Source organism: Doryrhamphus excisus, linkage group LG7 (assembly GCF_037039965.1).
Source record: "Doryrhamphus excisus strain RoL-2023G ecotype Guam linkage group LG7, RoL_Dexc_Guam_v1.1, whole genome shotgun sequence".
In the NCBI taxonomy this organism is placed as follows: Eukaryota; Metazoa; Chordata; class Actinopteri; order Syngnathiformes; family Syngnathidae; genus Doryrhamphus; species Doryrhamphus excisus.
Genome location: NC_136363.1, coordinates 20,777,989 through 20,796,640, shown reverse-complemented (window position 1 = coordinate 20,796,640; position 18,652 = coordinate 20,777,989). Strand labels below are relative to the sequence as shown.

Genomic DNA, 18,652 nt, shown 5'->3' with positions numbered 1-18,652 from the left:
AATATTAGTGTTTAAAAACTTAGACTAGCCGGTTAAAGATAATAACCAAACAATGGCGATATATGTTAAAAATGGTTTACAATAAAAAAAATAGCATTGAAAAGTTAATAACCGAAATAAATATAGAAAATTGAGCCTAAAAATGGTGATGAATTGTTAGTGTTAAAAAAAAAACAACACATAGCATTAAAAACCAAAATAAATGTAAATGTTAAATACTGTTTAAAAAAAAACAAATAGCATTAAAAACTAAGAGTAAGATGTTAAAAAAGAAACTCTAAACTAAAAACTAATAGCCTACAAAGTCCAAGTCAATATTGGCATAAAAATAATGAGAAAAGTCGTGAATAGTTTTGCGTAATGAAGTATTTAATTAGTAGAAAAACAAACATACATTGTAGTATTAAAGTCCATAGCAAGTGAAGACTAGAATGACATGATGTTATGTAACGTTACACGTGAGGACGGTTCCAGCGTGTTCTTGGAGTTAACCAGCCAGGTTGAGTGTGAAGAAAAAGTCCGAGCTAAAGCGCGTCCATGTTTGACCCCGTCAGCGTTGTTATGTATTGTATTGTTACTAAATTGTGATGTGGCGCGGCGGCGGTGGAGGACAGGAACACGTGACCTGTCCTCCACGCTTGACTAACTTGTCGCTGTGCCCGCAGTGATCGTGGTTCTGTTCGCCGCCCTGAGGCGGCAGCGAAAGAAGGAGCCTCTGATCATCTCCAAGGAGGACGTGCGGGACAACGTGGTCAGCTACAACGACGAGGGCGGCGGCGAGGAGGACACCCAGGCCTTCGACATCGGCACGCTGCGCAACCCCGAGGCCATCGAGGACGCCAAGCAGCGGCGGGACATCCTCCCCGAGGCCTACTACCCCCCCGCCCGACGGCCGGCGCCCCCCTCGGCCCGGGACGACAACAACGGCGACGTGCGGGACTTCATCAACCAGCGCATCCAGGACAACGACAGCGACCCCACGGCGCCGCCGTACGACTCGCTGGCCACCTACGCCTACGAGGGCAGCGGCTCCGTGGCCGAGTCGCTCAGCTCGCTGGAGTCGGCCACCACGGAGGGCGAGCAGGACTACAACTACCTGAGCGAGTGGGGGCCGCGCTTTAAGAAACTGGCCGACATGTACGGCGCCGACGACAGCGACTCTTAACGGGGCGGCGGACACGGACGTTCCTGGGCCTGGCGTCGTGTGTCCCCCCCCCGTCCCCCCCCCCCGTCACGTGTTAGTTAGGGCGCGGTACCGCCCACCTGAGTATCTACCAATGGTTTTTCTGTTTCGACTCCGCCGCTGCCTGTGATGGACACGCAGTCGTCTACTTAAGTGTTTCACGCTGCGTGTTGTGATCTTAGCTTGTGTACGTTACATGCTACAATACACTGTACAGACATCCCACTCCTTTGCTTTTTTCTTCATCTAAACAAACCTCCCAGCGCAGCCGACAGACTAACGCTGGTTGGTCTGGTTCCCGCTACGGAACCTTTTGGAAGACGGCCAATGGAGGGCTAAAGACGCTAGCTACCGTTTAAAAAAACTCAACGCTCTACGGCCCCCCTTACCGGCGAGATGTACGGAGGACGACAAGATGGAGGACAAGCGTTTTTTCTTCACCCTCCTCTTGACTCAAACATGGCGGCGCCGTCCTCATAGATGTGTTGGTTGTCCATGTGTAGACGCCGGCGTTGGGCCGTTGCTGACAAATGTGGTCCTCCGGTTCTGGGGGGGGGGGGGGGAGAGAGAAAAAACATGGTCTTTGTGGTTTGGCCGTCCCATTACTTTTGCTTTGTACAACGTGAGATTTTGTACTGAATATTTATATGACGCGATTAAATATTCTTGGAAAGCCGCCTGTTTGCTGCCATTGTTATTTTTAGAAGGTCTGGTAGGGGTGGAACCATCCATCTAAAGTATCGATTGCTATTCCTGCGATCCGCCTGACATAGCTGGTTGTTCTGCAAGACATGTCGCTCTGAGCCGGTTTCAAAGATCATCGAAACGAGACAATGCAAGACTACAGGCCGACGCAAAAAGGATTTTTGTACTTTTAATGATAAACAGTTGGATTTTGCTGACGTTGATTAGCTATGTCTGGAGACGGGGGCGCACGGATGACGCTGTGTAAAGGCGACTAGCGTTACCGAGGTGGAGATACATGAACGGAGTCGATACGTCCTGTCCAGGTTGGGGGCGTCCTGTGAAGAGCGACTAGACGCCTGTGATGTCATAGTTAAATTAATTTAAATTAAATTAAATTAAATTAAATTAAATTAAATTAAATTAAATTAAATTAAATTAAATTAAATTAAATTAATGTAGGAGATAAAAGTCATAAATATGATTTTCTTATCGGATCATTTTGACTGCGGACATACGATTGGCGGCGTGGCGTGGAAACCATGACAACATGCTGCTGTACTGCGCATGCTAGGCTAACGCGGAAACTGTTAGCGGCTACGCTGTACGGCCTAAGTTAGGATACGTTTTGTCGTAGGCTATTTTGGTAGGCTATTTTGCGGCATTAAATTATTATTATTATTATTATTATATTATGAGATTATCACGGCGCTGTTAAAGCAATAGGTATGCTATTTTGCGGCATTAAATTATTATTATTATTATTATTATTATATTATATTATGAGATTATCACGGCGCTGTTAAAGCAATAGGTATGCTGTTTTGCGGCATTAAATTATTATTATTATTATTATTATTATTATTATTATTATATTATATTATGAGATTATCACGGCGCTGTTAAAGCAATAGGTATGCTATTTTGCGGCATTAAATTATTATTATTATTATTATATTATATTATGAGATTATCACGGCGCTGTTAAAGCAATAGGTATGCTATTTTGCGGCATGAAATTATTATTAATTATTATTATATTAATTATGTTATGAGATTATCACCGCGCTGTTAAAGCAATAGGTATGCTATTTCGCGGCATTAAATTATTATTATTATTATTATATTATATTATGAGATTATCACGGCGCTGTTAAAGCAAAGGGTATGCTATTTCGCGGCATGAAATTATTATTATTATATTACATTACATTACATTATATTATGAGATTATCATTCAGTCATTCATTGTCGATTTAACCTAATAAAATACGTTTGTATTATTTACTTGTATGTTTCTTATCCATCATTTATTGATACCCGAATCTAGCAAACTTCAGCGTCACACTAAAAAGGTAAGGAATCGATTTGAACTTCCTGAATGGTTTTGGCTGGACGAACGGAATCGTTATTGATATGAATGGTTCCACCCCTAACAATTGTAGTTCTAGCCAATTGGATTATTTGCAAATAACTTTATTTATAATATGCATTTAGCTTCACGTTCAGGCTTTAACACGTACGTATCTTTTTTTTTTTGGCGTTAAAGATGACGAGTGTGTTGCCACCTGTGCTTGGTTTCGTCTTCACTTCCTGCCGTCGTCGGGCTCGTCGCTCTCCTGGCGCTCCCGCTCGCGTCGCATCTCCTTCAGCTCCTGCCGGTATTTACGCTCGATGAAGCGCTTCTGATGAGCCATCTGTGGGAAGTTATCTGTGGGAGGGGCGGAGGAACAGAGGAAGAGAGCGTTAGCGGCCGTGGCGTCATCGGTCCGGTCAGCCATAAAAGATGGGAAGGCGGGGCTCGGGACGCTGTTCTTTTTGGTTAGGAATGAGGGCGTGGCGGTAAATTAGACCCGCGTGTTGGGCTGACATCATCATTATAATTAGACTTAGTAGAAATAAGAAGAAACCAGTCATTAATGCTCTTTCATTAGCTAGAATATGACGAAAATACATTCTTTATAGTTTTACATGCGGAAATATGTTCAATTATTATTATTATTATCATAGCGAGACAGAATTTTGTAGTGTTCATCAAATTGCTGGTACTCAAATTTCTTTGGCCCCATGGCGGGTCATTTAGCATGAACTAACGGTTAGTTAGTTAATACATTCATTCATTTATTTTCTACCGCTTATCCTCACGAAGGTCGCGAGGGGTGCTGGAGCCTATCCCAGCTGCCTTAGGGCGAGCGGCGGGGTACACCCTGGACTGGTGTCCAGCCAATCAAACAACCATTCACACTCACATTCATACCTATGGACAATTTGGAGTCGCTAATTAACCTAGCATGTTTTTGGAATGTGGGAGGAAACAGGAGAAAACCCACGCATGCACGGGGAGAACGTGCAAATACCACACAGAGATGGAATTGAACTCGGGTCTCCTAGCTGTGAGGTCTGCGCGCTAGTTAGCAATACAGCACAGGGTAAATGACATTAAAAACAATGTTAATAATCGGCTTTGTCGGCTATAGCTAACAGCTTGTTTTTTCTAAACGTACATTATCAAAATGGCCGCTGCATTTTTTTTTTTTTCCATATGCGGCCTCGGTGGAAAAAGTTAGGACACCCCTGAGTTACGTTAAGACAGTGGATCATGAACAAAATCTGAGGTTCCCGACTTTTTAATGACGTTCCGAGAGTAAAGTGCATCCCGAGAGCCTTTTAATGAGCAGCAAACGAGAGAAAATTCCATCATCTTCGTTTCTTTCTTTGATGCAGTTTGGAGAAAAGAGGCCCTGGGCTTCACTACACATCTTTAAAAAAAAAAAAAAAAAAAAGTTCTGGCTACTATCTGTCAGTCAGAGACGAGCGTGGGAGACGTTTGATGATTTTGCCGTTTTAGAATGAGAGTCTAATGTTAGCACTTTAGCGTGGACACAAACAGCTCATTTGCATTAAAGCTACAGACACGCTAGTCAATGCCATTCTTGGTTGAACACGTCTGAAACCTAACGCTAGGCACTTGAGCTGAAGTGCCAGCGAGCGCTTCGCCTGGACAACGCGGCAGGAAGGCCCTCGAAAAAGGTTCACGCTCCGCTCCGCAGACACTTGTCAACAACAACAACAACAACAACGACGACGACGAAGCACTCGTGCACCCACGCGCCGACAGTCTATTGGGTAACGGCTCCGCTAAGGAAACCTACACTTGTCTCCGGCGTTCCATTATTTAACACGCGTGGCGAGAAAGTAGACGCGCGCACACACGGCGGATATGTTGATGCGTCTCCTCGGAGACGGCGTCTCATCTGCATGCTGATTAACTCCAATAAGTCACTCCTGTTTACCAACAACACTCTACTTCCTGTCCAAGATGGCGGCCGACTGTCGCCAATTCAAAAAAAGGAAGCGAGGCGACTGAAAATGAGGCAAGACAGACGCGTTGACTGAAAAAAAAAAAAAAAAGTGTTCGCCCGTTGACGCCAAACGCGCCCGTAGAGCGGCGGCCATGTCGGCTTTGACAGGGAGCCATCTTTCATGTTTTGCTCGGGGTTGCATCAGACGCTTTCTCATGCTGAGATTAGAGCCAATGGCGCTACAGGGTCCCGCTGAGGCCCCGCCCCCCTTCTCTGCGGCATTGTCGTGAGGCGTGAAAAGGTCTTTGAGACGCTCCTCAGCTTCACGAATCCAGAGGAACCGCGCTCACTACCTCGTTTGTCGGCACTCATGTTCCTGCCGACAGGCGCCTTGACTCAACGTCACATCCAACGGCGCCCCGTCAAGGGCGCTGCGGATGAGCGCCGCCGCCATCGCTGGGCCGGGACGGGTTTAATGAGGCCCGAGCTGTCCGACTCAACCCTTTACCTCTGACATGGCGGCGGTCACGCGTTCCATCAGGATGGAACGTCTCCACGTCAGGAAGTCGGGCGCCGACTCCAAGCCAGCGAGCGGCTCGTAGCCAATCAATAACACGGGAACATGACACCGCAACTCATGTCCTTCGTTAGCTAACAATCACAGTGAGAGAGGGGCGTTTTAATCCGGGGGGGGGGGTCCAATAAATGACAGGACGACGGGCACCATCTTGAGATTGTCGAGCTTTGGTTAGCTAAACGCTAGCATGGCTAATTTTGATGCTTACAACAAAGTCGCTTTGTAAAGGAAACATGGCTAGCATGTGACTGGCGGTCCTTCAAACAAAATGGCGGGTTAGCATCTGTGTTCCAGACCCAACCAATGAAGTACTACTGAAATACTTTCGTAGTTTTACCGCACAGAAAAGATGTTTGACTTTCTAAATACTATTATAAAAAATACCATTATATTTCTAAATACTATATACTACAAATACTATGTAGTCATCGTGACACTCATTTATTCTTTGTTTCCACAAACTACGGGACCACTATGGGGACAAAAGAGACAGCCGCGGCTCATAGCATATATTGTAGCAAGCTAGTTAGCCTCCAATGTATTTATTGTAAACTTAAAGTGTTTAAAACGGAGTGGGAAGGAAACAGTAAACAACCCAAACTCTACCACTTCCACACTCAATGGGAGAAGAACTTTTTAATTTTTTTTTAATGGCTCTAATGAAAGTTGTGACGCACGTCGTCCTATATGCTACGTATACAAGATGCAGCAGGACAATGTCACCGATGGGCCCCAGGCTGGATGTTGGACACCCCCAGTTTAAATAAAGTGAATAAAAAAAAAAAAAATGCCGATTTTCCAAACGAAGTGACCTTTCTTTCGAAAGGCCGTTGCTAATCTAGTCGCATGAAACGGCAATTTATGAAGAGGAAACGTTCATTTACGAGCGTCCATCAATCAGGCTGACACGGCGGACGCTGGGGAGAGGAAGGAAGGGAGGAACGAAGGAAGCGTTGCGCGCTGAACCCCGCCCCCCTGTTGAGGGGAAGGCGGCAAATAATGAGGCACGAGGAGTCTTCAATAAGGAGCTAAAGCCGAGCCGAACAAACAGTATCAATCATTTAGCGGACAAATAGAATCAAAGTTTGACCTCAGCGACACCGCCATCGGGCCCCTTTGGGCCGAGCGCTCACCTCCAGCTAATTAGCTCAATGAACAACTAATTGCAGACATGATTCATGTAGCGTAATGGCGGGTCCTGCCCAAAAATAAGAGCCAAAGATTAAAATGTTTGCTGTAATTACACACTGCGCTCCGGTAGGCACCGTTACGGAGATTTGAACAGTTTTGTGTCTGTAGCTTTAATGCTAATGAGCTGTGTTCGTCTGGATTGTGTACTTTATCCACTTTCGCATGCCAATTTACAACATACAACAACGTACATTAAGGAGCGGGACGGTGGCTACGTGATGCTAATGTGCTAACATTAGATTACAACAGTAGCATCGTGAGGTTTGTTGCTCATAAATAGGCTCTCGGGAAGACACGCTACATCGTTAAAAAGTCACGTTTTTGCACGAACGCGGACCTTTAACAATGAAGTTTTCCCCCTTATGTATTTTTAAGAGGCCAATGTCGCGTGTTGTCACTACTTGACTGTGCAGCGAGGCGCGCGTAGCACTTTTATTCAAGTGGACTTTGATGGTGAGATGAAAAACCAGCCAAGAAGGCTCTGAAGAGGACCAGAAGAAGAGTTCTGAGCCCGAGAGGGTCCCCCCCGAGGGCGCGTGAAGCCTGACTCGTTCAAACACAAAAAACACAAACCGCACGCAGCCCACGACCACGACGACAACAACAAGCGGCAGCGGCGGCAGAGCATTGACATGCTCGAGGATGCTCGGCGCCGCTTGGGCTTGGTCTTGGTCTCGGACGCGGACACGTGCCTGCCAGCACTTCAAAGAGCCAAGATGGCGCCACCAACTGGCTCTGTGGCAGCCGCCTCGCACTGTGCAGCCAAGGCTAATGGTCAACGCGAGTGTGTGTGTGTGTGTGTGTGTGTGTGTGTGTGTGTGGTGTATGCCAAACTGCTCACATTTGTCAAGCGCATCCATGGCGGCTCCCATTTCTGCCTGTTGGATGCTACAAGGAAACACAAAAGCAAAGAAAAGGTCTTTAGCATATTTTACCTTTTTTTAATCTGTCAAAATAACAAAAAAAAAATATGGAGGATTATCAAAGATGCTTTCTATTTGTTTTGCTAAACAATCCCAGGTAGGGGTATCTCAAGGCGCTAAGCCTGCCGGCGGCGCGGCGCCAGGCGATGTTTGTGCTTCGCCACGCGGCGTCACCCCCGTGCGCGAGGAGGCTGGGGCAGATTAAGTGGCGTAAATATGGAAAAGAATAAGCTGTCAAAGATCCAATGGAGGAGACAAACTTATCGGCAGATTAGCTCGCTTTCACGTCGGAGGCGGCTGAGGGGGCTTTGGGTGGGTGTTTGATGTATTTAAGTGGGATTGCCGGCGGCTTCCTGTGCACCTGAAAAGGAGCAGAGACGCGCAACCATCTGCTAGATTCGCCTTCGCACTTTTACGTCAAATCAATAATGGATCGATTCATTTTCATTGTGCATAATGCATCGCCCGCTAGACCGGCTTAATTGCGCTAATAAACGTCGGCGGCCCATTAGCGGCGCTCTGAGACGCCAGACTTTTACGAGCGTAGCTCACCTGGGCCCTTTGCCGCAGCCGATGCGCTCGCCCTTGAAGTAGACGGCGACGGTGTAGGTGCGAGCGTGCGAGGGTCCCACCGTCTGCAGCGTTCTGCAAACAGAGAAACAAACACAAGAGAAATATCATTAATACTCGAGCGAGGGAGGGGGGAAGGGGGAGGGGGGCAAACACAAGGACGCTGGAGGAAAAAGAAAAAAGAAATGAAGCACATTTTTCAAGTGGAACGAATATAATTCATCACAAGGCAAAGTGCTCTTTTATTTGGTGGCAGAGGCCATCTGAGCACCTTTAGGGCATTCGCGCTCGCCAAGTTGCACCCTTGGACGAGCGTGAGCGAACTGATCCGTGTCCAGGCATGGCCCACTTCCTCTCCGTTGGCAGGACTGGAAGAGGTGGGCCGGGGCGCGGCACCATTCCAGCCGAGGAACGCCGCCGAGGCCTGAATGACGGAACCTCTAGTTCTTTAAAATATTACTATTTATTCAAATTATTTGTACAAATTACTGTTTACGTTGTACATTGTTTATATTTGATGTCATCTATTTATTATTTATTATTTATTATTTATTTTTTATTATTTATTATTTATTATTTATTATTTATTATTTATTATTTATTATTTATTATTTATTATTTATTATTTATTATTTATTATTTATTATTTATTATTTGTTATTTATTATTTATTTAATAAATGGCAATTCACTACAAAATTATTATTCATTCAAAATTATTTAAATTATTTGTACAAATTACTGTTTACGCTGTACATTGTTCATATTTGATGTCATCTATATATTCTCCACATTATTTATTATTTATTAATAATAAATTAATAAATGGCAATTTCACTACAAAAATTATTATTCATTCAAAATTATTTAAATTATTTGTACAAATTACTGTTTACGCTGTACATTGTTTATATTTGATGTCATCTATTTATTATTTATTATTTATCATGTATTATTTATTATTTATCATGTATTGTTTATTATTTATTATTTATTATTTAATAAATGCCAATTTCACTACAAAATTATTCATTCAAAATTATTTAAATTATTTGTACAAATTACTGTATACGCTGTACATTGTTCATATTTGATGTCATCTATTTATTCTCCACATTATTTATTATTTATTAATAATAAAAAATGGCAATTTCACTACAAAATTATTATTCATTCAAAATTATTTACATTATTTGTACAAATTACTGTTTACGCTGTACATTGTTCATATTTGATGTCATCTATATATTCTCCACATTATTATTTATTATTTATTATTTGTTATTTGTTATTTGTTATTTGTTATTTGTTATTTGTTATTTATTATGAGAGCCAAGCAACGGCATTTTGACAATAAAGAAAGTCTATCTATCATCATGGAATTGGAATCAAATCTCGGTTTTTCGTATGATTTCGTTATTTTTTTCATTTCTGGCAAAATTTTGGCCTCCCTTTTATGCTAACTTTACATATTTATAGCATACATATGGCATTTCCAAGCATAAAATTTAACAATGAACTACAATACAAATATAAGGCATTCAGAAAATGCATTGAAATACATATTTTGATAAGTAGTATTCTAAACTGGTCACTGGGGTGGCAGTAATCTTACAGTGATGACACAATAGTCTCATTTTAGTCTTATTTTATGTTATTATATCTACTGTATTGGTTAATACTCATGTCAACGTGACTGTAGGGGTGTTATTTCATGTCTGGAGGGCTCCGCTAATGTTTTAACTGTATTAAGACAACGCACAACATGTTCGGCTGCCAGGGTAAACAAGTGGTTTACACGCGTTCCTTTAAAAGAAAGACAAGCCGTCAGTCGGGAACCTTCCGCGGGGACAAACGCGTGAAACGAGACAGAAAGACAAAACTTGGGAGACGTTTTGAAATGTTAATATTAGCATAAACACGCCGCACGCGAGCTGGGGAGTCGCCCTGAATTATTCACAGACAATTTACTTATTTCAGGAGAGCGATCAATTTTTAATGCGGCGTGGTCACTTATGACACCCGTATCAATAATTCACTCCCCCCCCCCCCCCTCCTCTCACTGACAAGCCACCACGCGCCAACAGCAAACAAGACACTTGCGAGCGTCGCCTTAGCCCAATCTCAGCAGGGGGGGGACGTGTCACAAAGCACCGTTCACGACTGGAAAAAAAAAAAAATGCTAGTCAAAGATCCTTTATATGACGGGAGCACTCCACTGTCTTTAAGTACATACTTCTTGTACTGTATACGCTGTTCTCTACACAGTAAACAATGTTTGTCAGTCGCCATGGCAGCAAATACGCCGCCTCTCAACAAGCATCGAGTCAAATGACACTTGCTACTTGACCTTTTGACAAAGTGTGAGGACGAGCGACTCCCCGGGGAGGGGCTCCCCGTTGTTATTTATCACAACTGCAGGGAGCTTTTTTACGCATCCGCACGTGTTTTTTTTGTGTTTGCAAACAGAGGAAGGATGCCATTTTAGATGCCGAACTGCCGGGCGTGTTTTTAACAAGATGAAAATGTCATTCAATTATGATTAAATGCTGTTTATGGATTGGCTCGGAATGAAAACACATTACTGTTGATGAGCTAGTATAGCATAAGCAGGCATCTAATGCATGTTAAATTACAATTTTTTTTAATTTTTTTTTTACTATTTATGAGTTCCAAGACGAGTTTTTAATGTTAATTTTAGGAAAAGTACGATTAAAAAAATTTTCCGTCTACTAATTTAATTTCCGCTCTGCACTCTGTGTGTATGCTAGCGGCCCCGCCTCCACCCAGCGAGGCAAAGAGACTATATGACTGATAAAAGGGCCGCTCCGTTCATGCCGTTGTTCTAACAAGATCATTTTCATTTCAAGATCTTCTAGTCTGGACCTTGAGGTCCAGCTTGACATTGAAATGACCTTCACAGCTCGGCATGGTGTGTGGGAACGTCTTACTTGTACAGAGGGATGTCGGGCTCCTTGCCCTCGGTCCTCAGGGTCAAACAACACTGCTGCAGCTGAGACTTGGGATCGTTCCAGTCCTGGTTCAGAATGAACTCCTGCAACACACAAAACCCCGCGGGAGAGGTTTTTTTTTAGAGATTTAAGAAATAAAGTCTGTGTTTTTCGGTGGCTTTTATTTCATTTGTAGCCCAGGAACCCCGACCCTGCCCAAGCGTCGGCATCCTAGCACTCTGCATCCGGACAAATCACAGCCTACTTAAGAAAAAAGCCAATCCGCAGCCAGAAATACGGAACGACCGGGAGTCTCCCAGGTGTGCAGCCCTGATACATTTCCCTTATCCAGGGGGGACTTCTAAAAGCTCTTCCATTAACAGTGAAGCAGCCTCGTCATAAAAAGGCCGACTTTGAATCCAGAACTGTCTGCTCCTATTAATTTTCTACAAAGAGTGCTTCTGCTGCCTACCCTCTCGCTTTATTGCTCCCGACCTCTCAGACGCTGCACTTTGTTTCCCTTTTTCTCCTTCCCACTTCCCCATCTCTTGGGGTGGGTGGGTGGACTGTGCTGTGCTGTGCTGTGCTGCAGCCCAAAGAAGACAAATGGTACCGTTTTCCGAGGAGGGGCATTTTGCCCACTTTTGTGTATGCTTGCTCTCTTCATGCGTAATCACAGTGCAGTAGAGAGAAGAAGTCATTACAAAGGGAGGGCCCTTCATTGCTTCTCTGTTTTCACCCAAATTGGATGAAACGCGAGACAACGCAATGTGAGAAAAAAAAAAAAAGGGGGGGGGGGTGACGCGCCGGCCTCTGCTTTGCAACTTTTTCCTCTTGGAAGTGGAAATGAGGCGGCCATGACGCAAAGCTCAGCTCCTTCCAGAGCCGGGATTCTCCCCGGAGAGACTCACCGAGACGGCAATTAGCCCGGCACATCAGACCGCGGTGGTGGAGCTTCACAGGGGAGGCCCCACCGCACTTTATCCCAAACTAGTGCACGGGCCGCCGCGCATGTGCCTTATGCTTCACTCCGACACAGACGGACGGGGGTGAGAGAGGACATTAACTCTACGTAGATTTCGATTGGAAATGAATTTAGGAGGGAGGGAGAACACTATAGACGTCCATATGTGTTTAACGTAATTAATGAAAAAAAAAATTAGTTACCGCTGTTAATACGCTAGTTTTGACAGCCCCTGGTTTCTTCTACTACCGGCCAGGCAAGCATAGCATAAATACTCCAATTAACACCTCAAACTGCAAAGTCTACAAAGCAAATCACGAAACGGGTCTGGAATTAGCGCCAAATCAAAGAAACTATCATTGACAGCCGCGGCTGCGGGCTAACTGATGCGCTTTTATTCTATCGACGCCCCGAGATAGATAACGGTACAGCCGTCTCTCGCTACATCGCGGTTCAAAACAACGCTCCCACGCGCTATCACAGTGTTTGCATGCCCGCACGGTGGCCTACTGGTTAGCATGGTGGCCACGCAGTCAGGAAATGTGCAAGATCTGGGTTCGAAAAAAAGTTATCCTCCAGTGTTGTGTGGAAGTGGTACATTTTTGGTTTAATTAGAGGTTTAGTTAGCTAGTCAGCTTAATGTACAGCTGTAGCCAAATGTGAAATATGAGTGGTCAGCATCAAGCAGCTGTACTTACCTCTTCATGCAGTATAATGTTTTTTCATGCCTGTTCCACTTGTTGCACATGCGAAATCAATCAAATTAATATTTAAAAATGTCAATAATGAGTTTTGCTTGAACATTTTTAGGGATTTAAAGAAGTAAACACTACAGCTATATTTTAATTTATGGTATTTATGGTACTTTTGAACATCTGTGTGAGCGTTTTTGAACAACGTTTGATGCCGTCACCTGCTGGAGGTCTTCCTGAATCAATGGCATCCCATTAAGGATGACCAAAATAGCAACCCCCAGCGCCGCACCATTAGGGCAGCGTCATTAACGCCCCTCCGCGACCCCTTTCTCTCCTGCCCCCAAGTGGTCTCTCGGCGGGCTCATTGATCAGGCCCAAGCAACAAGGGGTCTCACCTTCAGTCGGGGGAAGAAGCAGACGTTCATGAAGGTGTGCACGTATTCCAGATCTTTATCAATGTAGAGCGCTGCGATGAAGGCTGGAATAAGAACATAAATACATCTTAGCGGTGAAACCTTGGAATGTGGCGTATAAACGGATGAATGGATCATTCAATTGAAACATTTAACTCGGAGCTTCCCCGTCTGTTTAAGGTGCACAATGACGGCCATGCTGTAAAATAAAAGCCAGTTGAGGGCAAGCTGCGTCTAAGTGAAATGACCAACTATTTGAAATGTAAGCCGCCTCCACCCGTTTGGCTTATTTCCTCAGCCGAGGAGGAATGATGGGTAATATTTGAGGAAGCTGCGGGGCACAAACATTCATATGTGCGCTCGTTTTCAGTTTGCTGACCCCGGCCTGACAGTGCGATTTGAAAGGCAAACGATGGGAGGTGTTTTGTTTTTTATCTCTACCTGCATTGCGGCCTCGATGGTCAATGTCGTCCACTTTTTCCTTTCTCTCTACGCCCATGGAGAGATTGATTCTCAGCATGGTATATAGTGCTCTCGTCCTCCTTCCAATTTAAGAAAAAGATCCCTAGGGAACCGAGTACCAGCTACCTGGTTAGGACATCACCCCCCGCATATATTCATTCATTTATTTTCTACCGCTTTTCCTCACGAGGGTCGCAAGGGGTGCTGGAGCCTATCCCAGCTGTCTTCTGGCGAAAGGCGGCGTACACCCTGGACTGGTCGCTAGCCAATCACAGGGCACATATAAACAAACAACCATTCACACTCACATTCATACCTATGGACAATTTGGAGTCGCAATTTAATTAACCTAGCATATTTTTGGAATGTGGGAGGGAGCCTATCCCAGCTGTCTTTAGGCGAGAGGTGGGGTTCACACTGGACTGGTCGCTAGCCAATCACAGGGCACATATAGACAAACAACCATTCACACTCACATTCATACCTATGGACAATTTGGAGTCGCAATTTAATTAACCTAGCATGTTTTTGGAATGTGGGAGGGAGCCTATCCCAGCTGTCTTTAGGCGAGAGGTGGGGTTCACACTGGACTGGTGGCCAGCCAATCACAGGGCACATATAAACAAACAACCATTCACACTCACATTCATACCTATGGACAATTTGGAGTCGCAATTTGATTAACCTAGCATGTTTTTGGAATGTGGGAGGGAGCCTATCCCAGCTGTCTTTAGGCGAGAGGCAGGGTTCACACTGGACTGGTCGCTAGCCAATCACAGGGCACATATAGACAAACAACCATTCAAACTCACATTCATACCTATGGACAATTTGGAGTCGCAATTTAATTAACTTAGCATGTCTTTGGAATGTGGGAGGAAACCAGAGTACCCGGGAGCACCGGGAAAACATGCAAACTCCACACAGAGATGGCCGAGGGTGGAATTGAACCCTGGTCTCCTCCCCGCATACAGTATCATGTAAATATACCCCCTATTGGCTGCAATCTTGTGATTTTTTAAGCGATGCTAAACTATAATTTCTTGTGTGTTCATGCAGCGTTGCAAAAGGCGTAGAAATAATAAAAAAAAAAATAAGCCAATCATTTTGTTCCTTCAAGAGGTTGAAGGATGCTGCTGTTATTTTTCCGCTATTTGTAGACACACAAAAGCATATATTTCTCAGCAGTCTCATACAGTGGTTTAAACAACCGGGGGAGGAAATAGCACGCTGCTTTTATAAAAGAGTCAAATAATCAAGGTGTTTACACAAAAGTCATACACGCGCTCGCACACACGCTGGCTACTGAGCGTTAAAATGAAGATTTAATGACGTTACTCGTCACAGGCCCAAATTAGAGACGCGTTGGCTGGGAATCGTGTGCTACATCTTGTTTATTGTGCCAGCCAAATAGTTTCGGTCACACTTGAGGGCCGGCGCTGGGAAAAAAAAAAAATTGAGCAATAACGAGCTATTTAATTAAAAACTATTGAATGCAAAGCCTCTAAGACATGATGGAGAAAAGTTGTCTTGGTGGGAAACTTTTTTTTTTTTTTTTTTATTGCTTCCTAAATGTGTCTAGCTGTGAACGCATGGTGTGTGTGTGTGTGTGCATCAATACAAAGTACAATGACTGCTACACTCTGATCAATAAGCTCTACGTTATATAAAACGGTGACAGTTTCAGGGACATATTGGAACAGCTGGCGGCAATCAACTCACGACTAAACAAGCAGGTCATATCTATCAGCATCCATACGTCCATCACTAATGGCCGCCCATCAAAGGTAGATAGCGTTGGGGGTGTTAACCATAAAACCTGTCCTTTCCAAGTCTAGAAAGTCTAGTGTTCCGAGACACCGCCACAAAGACTTTCAAAATATTGTCGATATTCAATATTTATTTATCACAAACGTGTTTGTGTGCACCTACACTCCAAAAGGTCCGCCAGGGTCTTAGTCCGGAGCGCCACGGGCCGTTTGGTTTTGTCGTTGGTGATGGCAAAGTCTTGCATGCCCAGCTCCTCCGCCACTTTGGCCTGAGTGCGGTTGTTGACCAGGGAACTGCGTAAAAGCTGAGAGGAAAAAGGATGCAAGGTTTACGTTAGATCAGGGGTCTCAAACTCAACTCAATCAGTAATAAATAAATAAATATAATAATAATAATAAAACGGCAAATAATAAAAACTTAAGAAACCACATATGTATAGTTGGTGGGTAGACAAATTATAAATAATTTTTTTCAGATTAAAATGAACAAAGCATTATTAGAGCCCTGTAGACATGACAAAACACGACTATAGTCACATTTATACTCTTTTTATTTACAACATATTGCGCAACTGCAGGGTCTTGAGGCACATGCTAACTCGCAAACTAGAGAGCTAGCGACCTAAACGGTAGCCTTCAAGTTATTTCCTTTAAACTTAAATAGCCAAAAACTTACCACTTCCACACGGATAGGGAGGATAACTATTAACAGTTATTTAACCTTTAACATGAACATTAATCAAACGTAATAATTTTTTCTGGGTACATGATACCATACAGCATCCATATCAAACTTTCATATCAAGGCGGGTGTCCTGCGGGCCACATTTGGCCCGCGGGCCGCGTGTTTGAGACCCCTGCGTTAGATGGGTGTCAGAAATCGATTTTAATGTGTGTAGCAAAGCCTACATTTCCTTTCCAGAGTGGTATCATGCTTCATGGAGAGCCTTTGAGTGTCTATTCTATGAAAAGTGGCGTAAACAAGTGAAGGAGATGGTTGGTTTTTTCACATTTGGCGCTCATAAAAAGACTCCAAGGACGCATATTACTATTTAAAAAGTCAGTTCCATAGTAGGTGACCTGCAAAACAGTGTCATTGCCAATGTAGCTTTCATTCTGCTAGATTTTCAGTCCAATTGGCCAACAAAAAGAAAGCGCGAGTGTAACCTCATGTCAGGTTTGCAAAAACAAGCTCCCAAACGCACACAGAGTCAACACGGAAACATCAAAATCCAACTCCACGTGAAATAATTCATCAAAGACAGAAATGGTAATTCCTAGTAAATGTTTCGGGGAGATTGCACGTTGCTCTGGTAAATATTGCATGGTGACTTGGGGGGGGCTGAGCGGACGACGCTGTGTTTCCACAGGCTTGAGGTACATCAACGCTCCCGAAAGGAAAAACACAAACATGTTAAATATAGCTGCAAGATGCTCACGGAGAAGATGGATTGCCGAATGTAAGATGATGGGAAGCTTTCTCGCTCTCACACACACACACACACACACACCACTAGTTGAATGAGCACTTTTATCCCTGAATTGAAATCCATTTCAGATGTACCTTATCTTCACTTGTGTGGCATTGCTGCAGCTATCTGTCTCGTAACGCAGCCTTTCAACATGGCTGACGTCACTGCTCCATCTAGTGAAGAATATCCACCATCGGGCTCTTGTTCGCTTTCAGACCACTTCAAACGCCGCCGCCTGGAGCTGATAGCGGCACGCGTGGAGAGAAACGCTGATGCTCGCCAGAACAAAAAAAAAAATATATATATATGGGGCGGGGGGGTACAGTGCCACCCATAAAAATGGCCTGGTGCCTTTTCATTAAGGTGTGATCGCTCGCTTTGTGACACGCAAGTCTTTATCTCACGCTTGACAGTAAGGGGGGTGAAAAAAAGGTGCCGATAAAGATGAGGAACTGCAAAAAGTGGCGAATGTTTCTGTCCCGCGACAATTGCCACGACACAGTACAGTAAAGAGCGCGGCGCGAAGGAGACGTGAATACCTAGACTGACACTTTTTGAAGAGACAAGGATTGATAGGAACTAAGGAAGCAAGGAAATACATCAAAGATGGAGAGCAACGGAATGTTTGTGCGCGGTCACGATTGCGACACCACATCGCATGGAGTCAGTCGGAGAGGAGGAGTCAAACCTCAAAAGATTGATGGCAGGAAGGAAGTACATCACAAAAGTACATTGCAAAAGATCAACATCACAACCCGAAAGGAAGGATGGAAGAGCAAACAGGATGTAAAAAAAAAAAAAAAAAAAGGGAATGTTCCAGAATGTACCAGACAGTCGTGTCAAACCGGTTGCAGGTGAGGACTGATTTAACGGCACACGTTGTCGGGAATGTCGCTGGCAAAGTTCAGCGCATCACTCATTCCCTAAAGAGGAAAAGCAACCGATGACTGCGGGGACATTTGTCAACATGTGCAGCGCAAAAACGTCTCCGCAGACGGATTTATGCTCCCGCGAGGAGTGTGTGTGTGCGGTTTAATGCCGCCAGGATGCGGTGTCAAGGACCGCGGCGGCGGCGGGGCCACACACCTGCAGGATGCCATGTTTGGAAGCTGCGGCTCCGCCAGGAATCCGTGCATAAAGTTCATCCTTGTGCTACTTTAGAGGCCTAAGATTATGGTTTGGCCTCACAATGATCATCACAGGGTCGGATAATGGCGAGTTTTCTCTTACCGTTAAATGTCCCTCATGGTGGTCGGGGAAGTGGATGAAGAGGTACTCGGTGGCCACCAGCTGCATGATCGAATCTCCCAGGAACTCCATCCTCTGGTTATGGCCCCTGGATAAAACGGGACACATGGATAGAATATTTAAAAGAGCAAAAAAGTGCATTGGTACCCAATGTGACAACTTTGGATGTAAATCAGGGGTCTCAAACACGCGGCCCCCGCCTTGATATGAAAGTTTGTGCGGCCCGCTCAAGTTTGATATGGATGCTGT

General features: G+C 44.4%; 2 protein-coding genes across 5 annotated transcripts in view; one reads left to right on the top strand and one right to left on the bottom strand.

The window, feature by feature from the left end:
* Nucleotides 1-1,919, top strand: part of LOC131108561 (cadherin-6-like) — a 131,477-nt gene extending 129,558 nt beyond the window's left edge. The window contains exon 16 of the mRNA XM_078792426.1: nucleotides 666-1,919. Coding sequence (XP_078648552.1) covers nucleotides 666-1,165 — 500 coding nt within the window. The 3' untranslated portion in view covers nucleotides 1,166-1,919. The remainder of the gene's footprint in view (nucleotides 1-665) is intronic.
* Nucleotides 336-18,652, bottom strand: part of drosha (drosha ribonuclease III) — an 82,491-nt gene continuing 64,174 nt past the window's right edge. For all 4 annotated transcript variants that reach the window (XM_078792420.1, XM_078792419.1, XM_078792421.1 and 1 more), the window contains 8 exons: nucleotides 18,386-18,491; nucleotides 15,847-15,988; nucleotides 13,435-13,517; nucleotides 11,381-11,484; nucleotides 8,413-8,505; nucleotides 7,779-7,825; nucleotides 3,436-3,578; nucleotides 336-1,729 (listed from right to left, as the gene is read on the bottom strand). In XM_078792420.1, coding sequence (XP_078648546.1) covers nucleotides 3,454-3,578; nucleotides 7,779-7,825; nucleotides 8,413-8,505; nucleotides 11,381-11,484; nucleotides 13,435-13,517; nucleotides 15,847-15,988; nucleotides 18,386-18,491 — 700 coding nt within the window. In that variant the 3' untranslated portion in view covers nucleotides 336-1,729; nucleotides 3,436-3,453. The remainder of the gene's footprint in view (nucleotides 1,730-3,435; nucleotides 3,579-7,778; nucleotides 7,826-8,412; nucleotides 8,506-11,380; nucleotides 11,485-13,434; nucleotides 13,518-15,846; nucleotides 15,989-18,385; nucleotides 18,492-18,652) is intronic.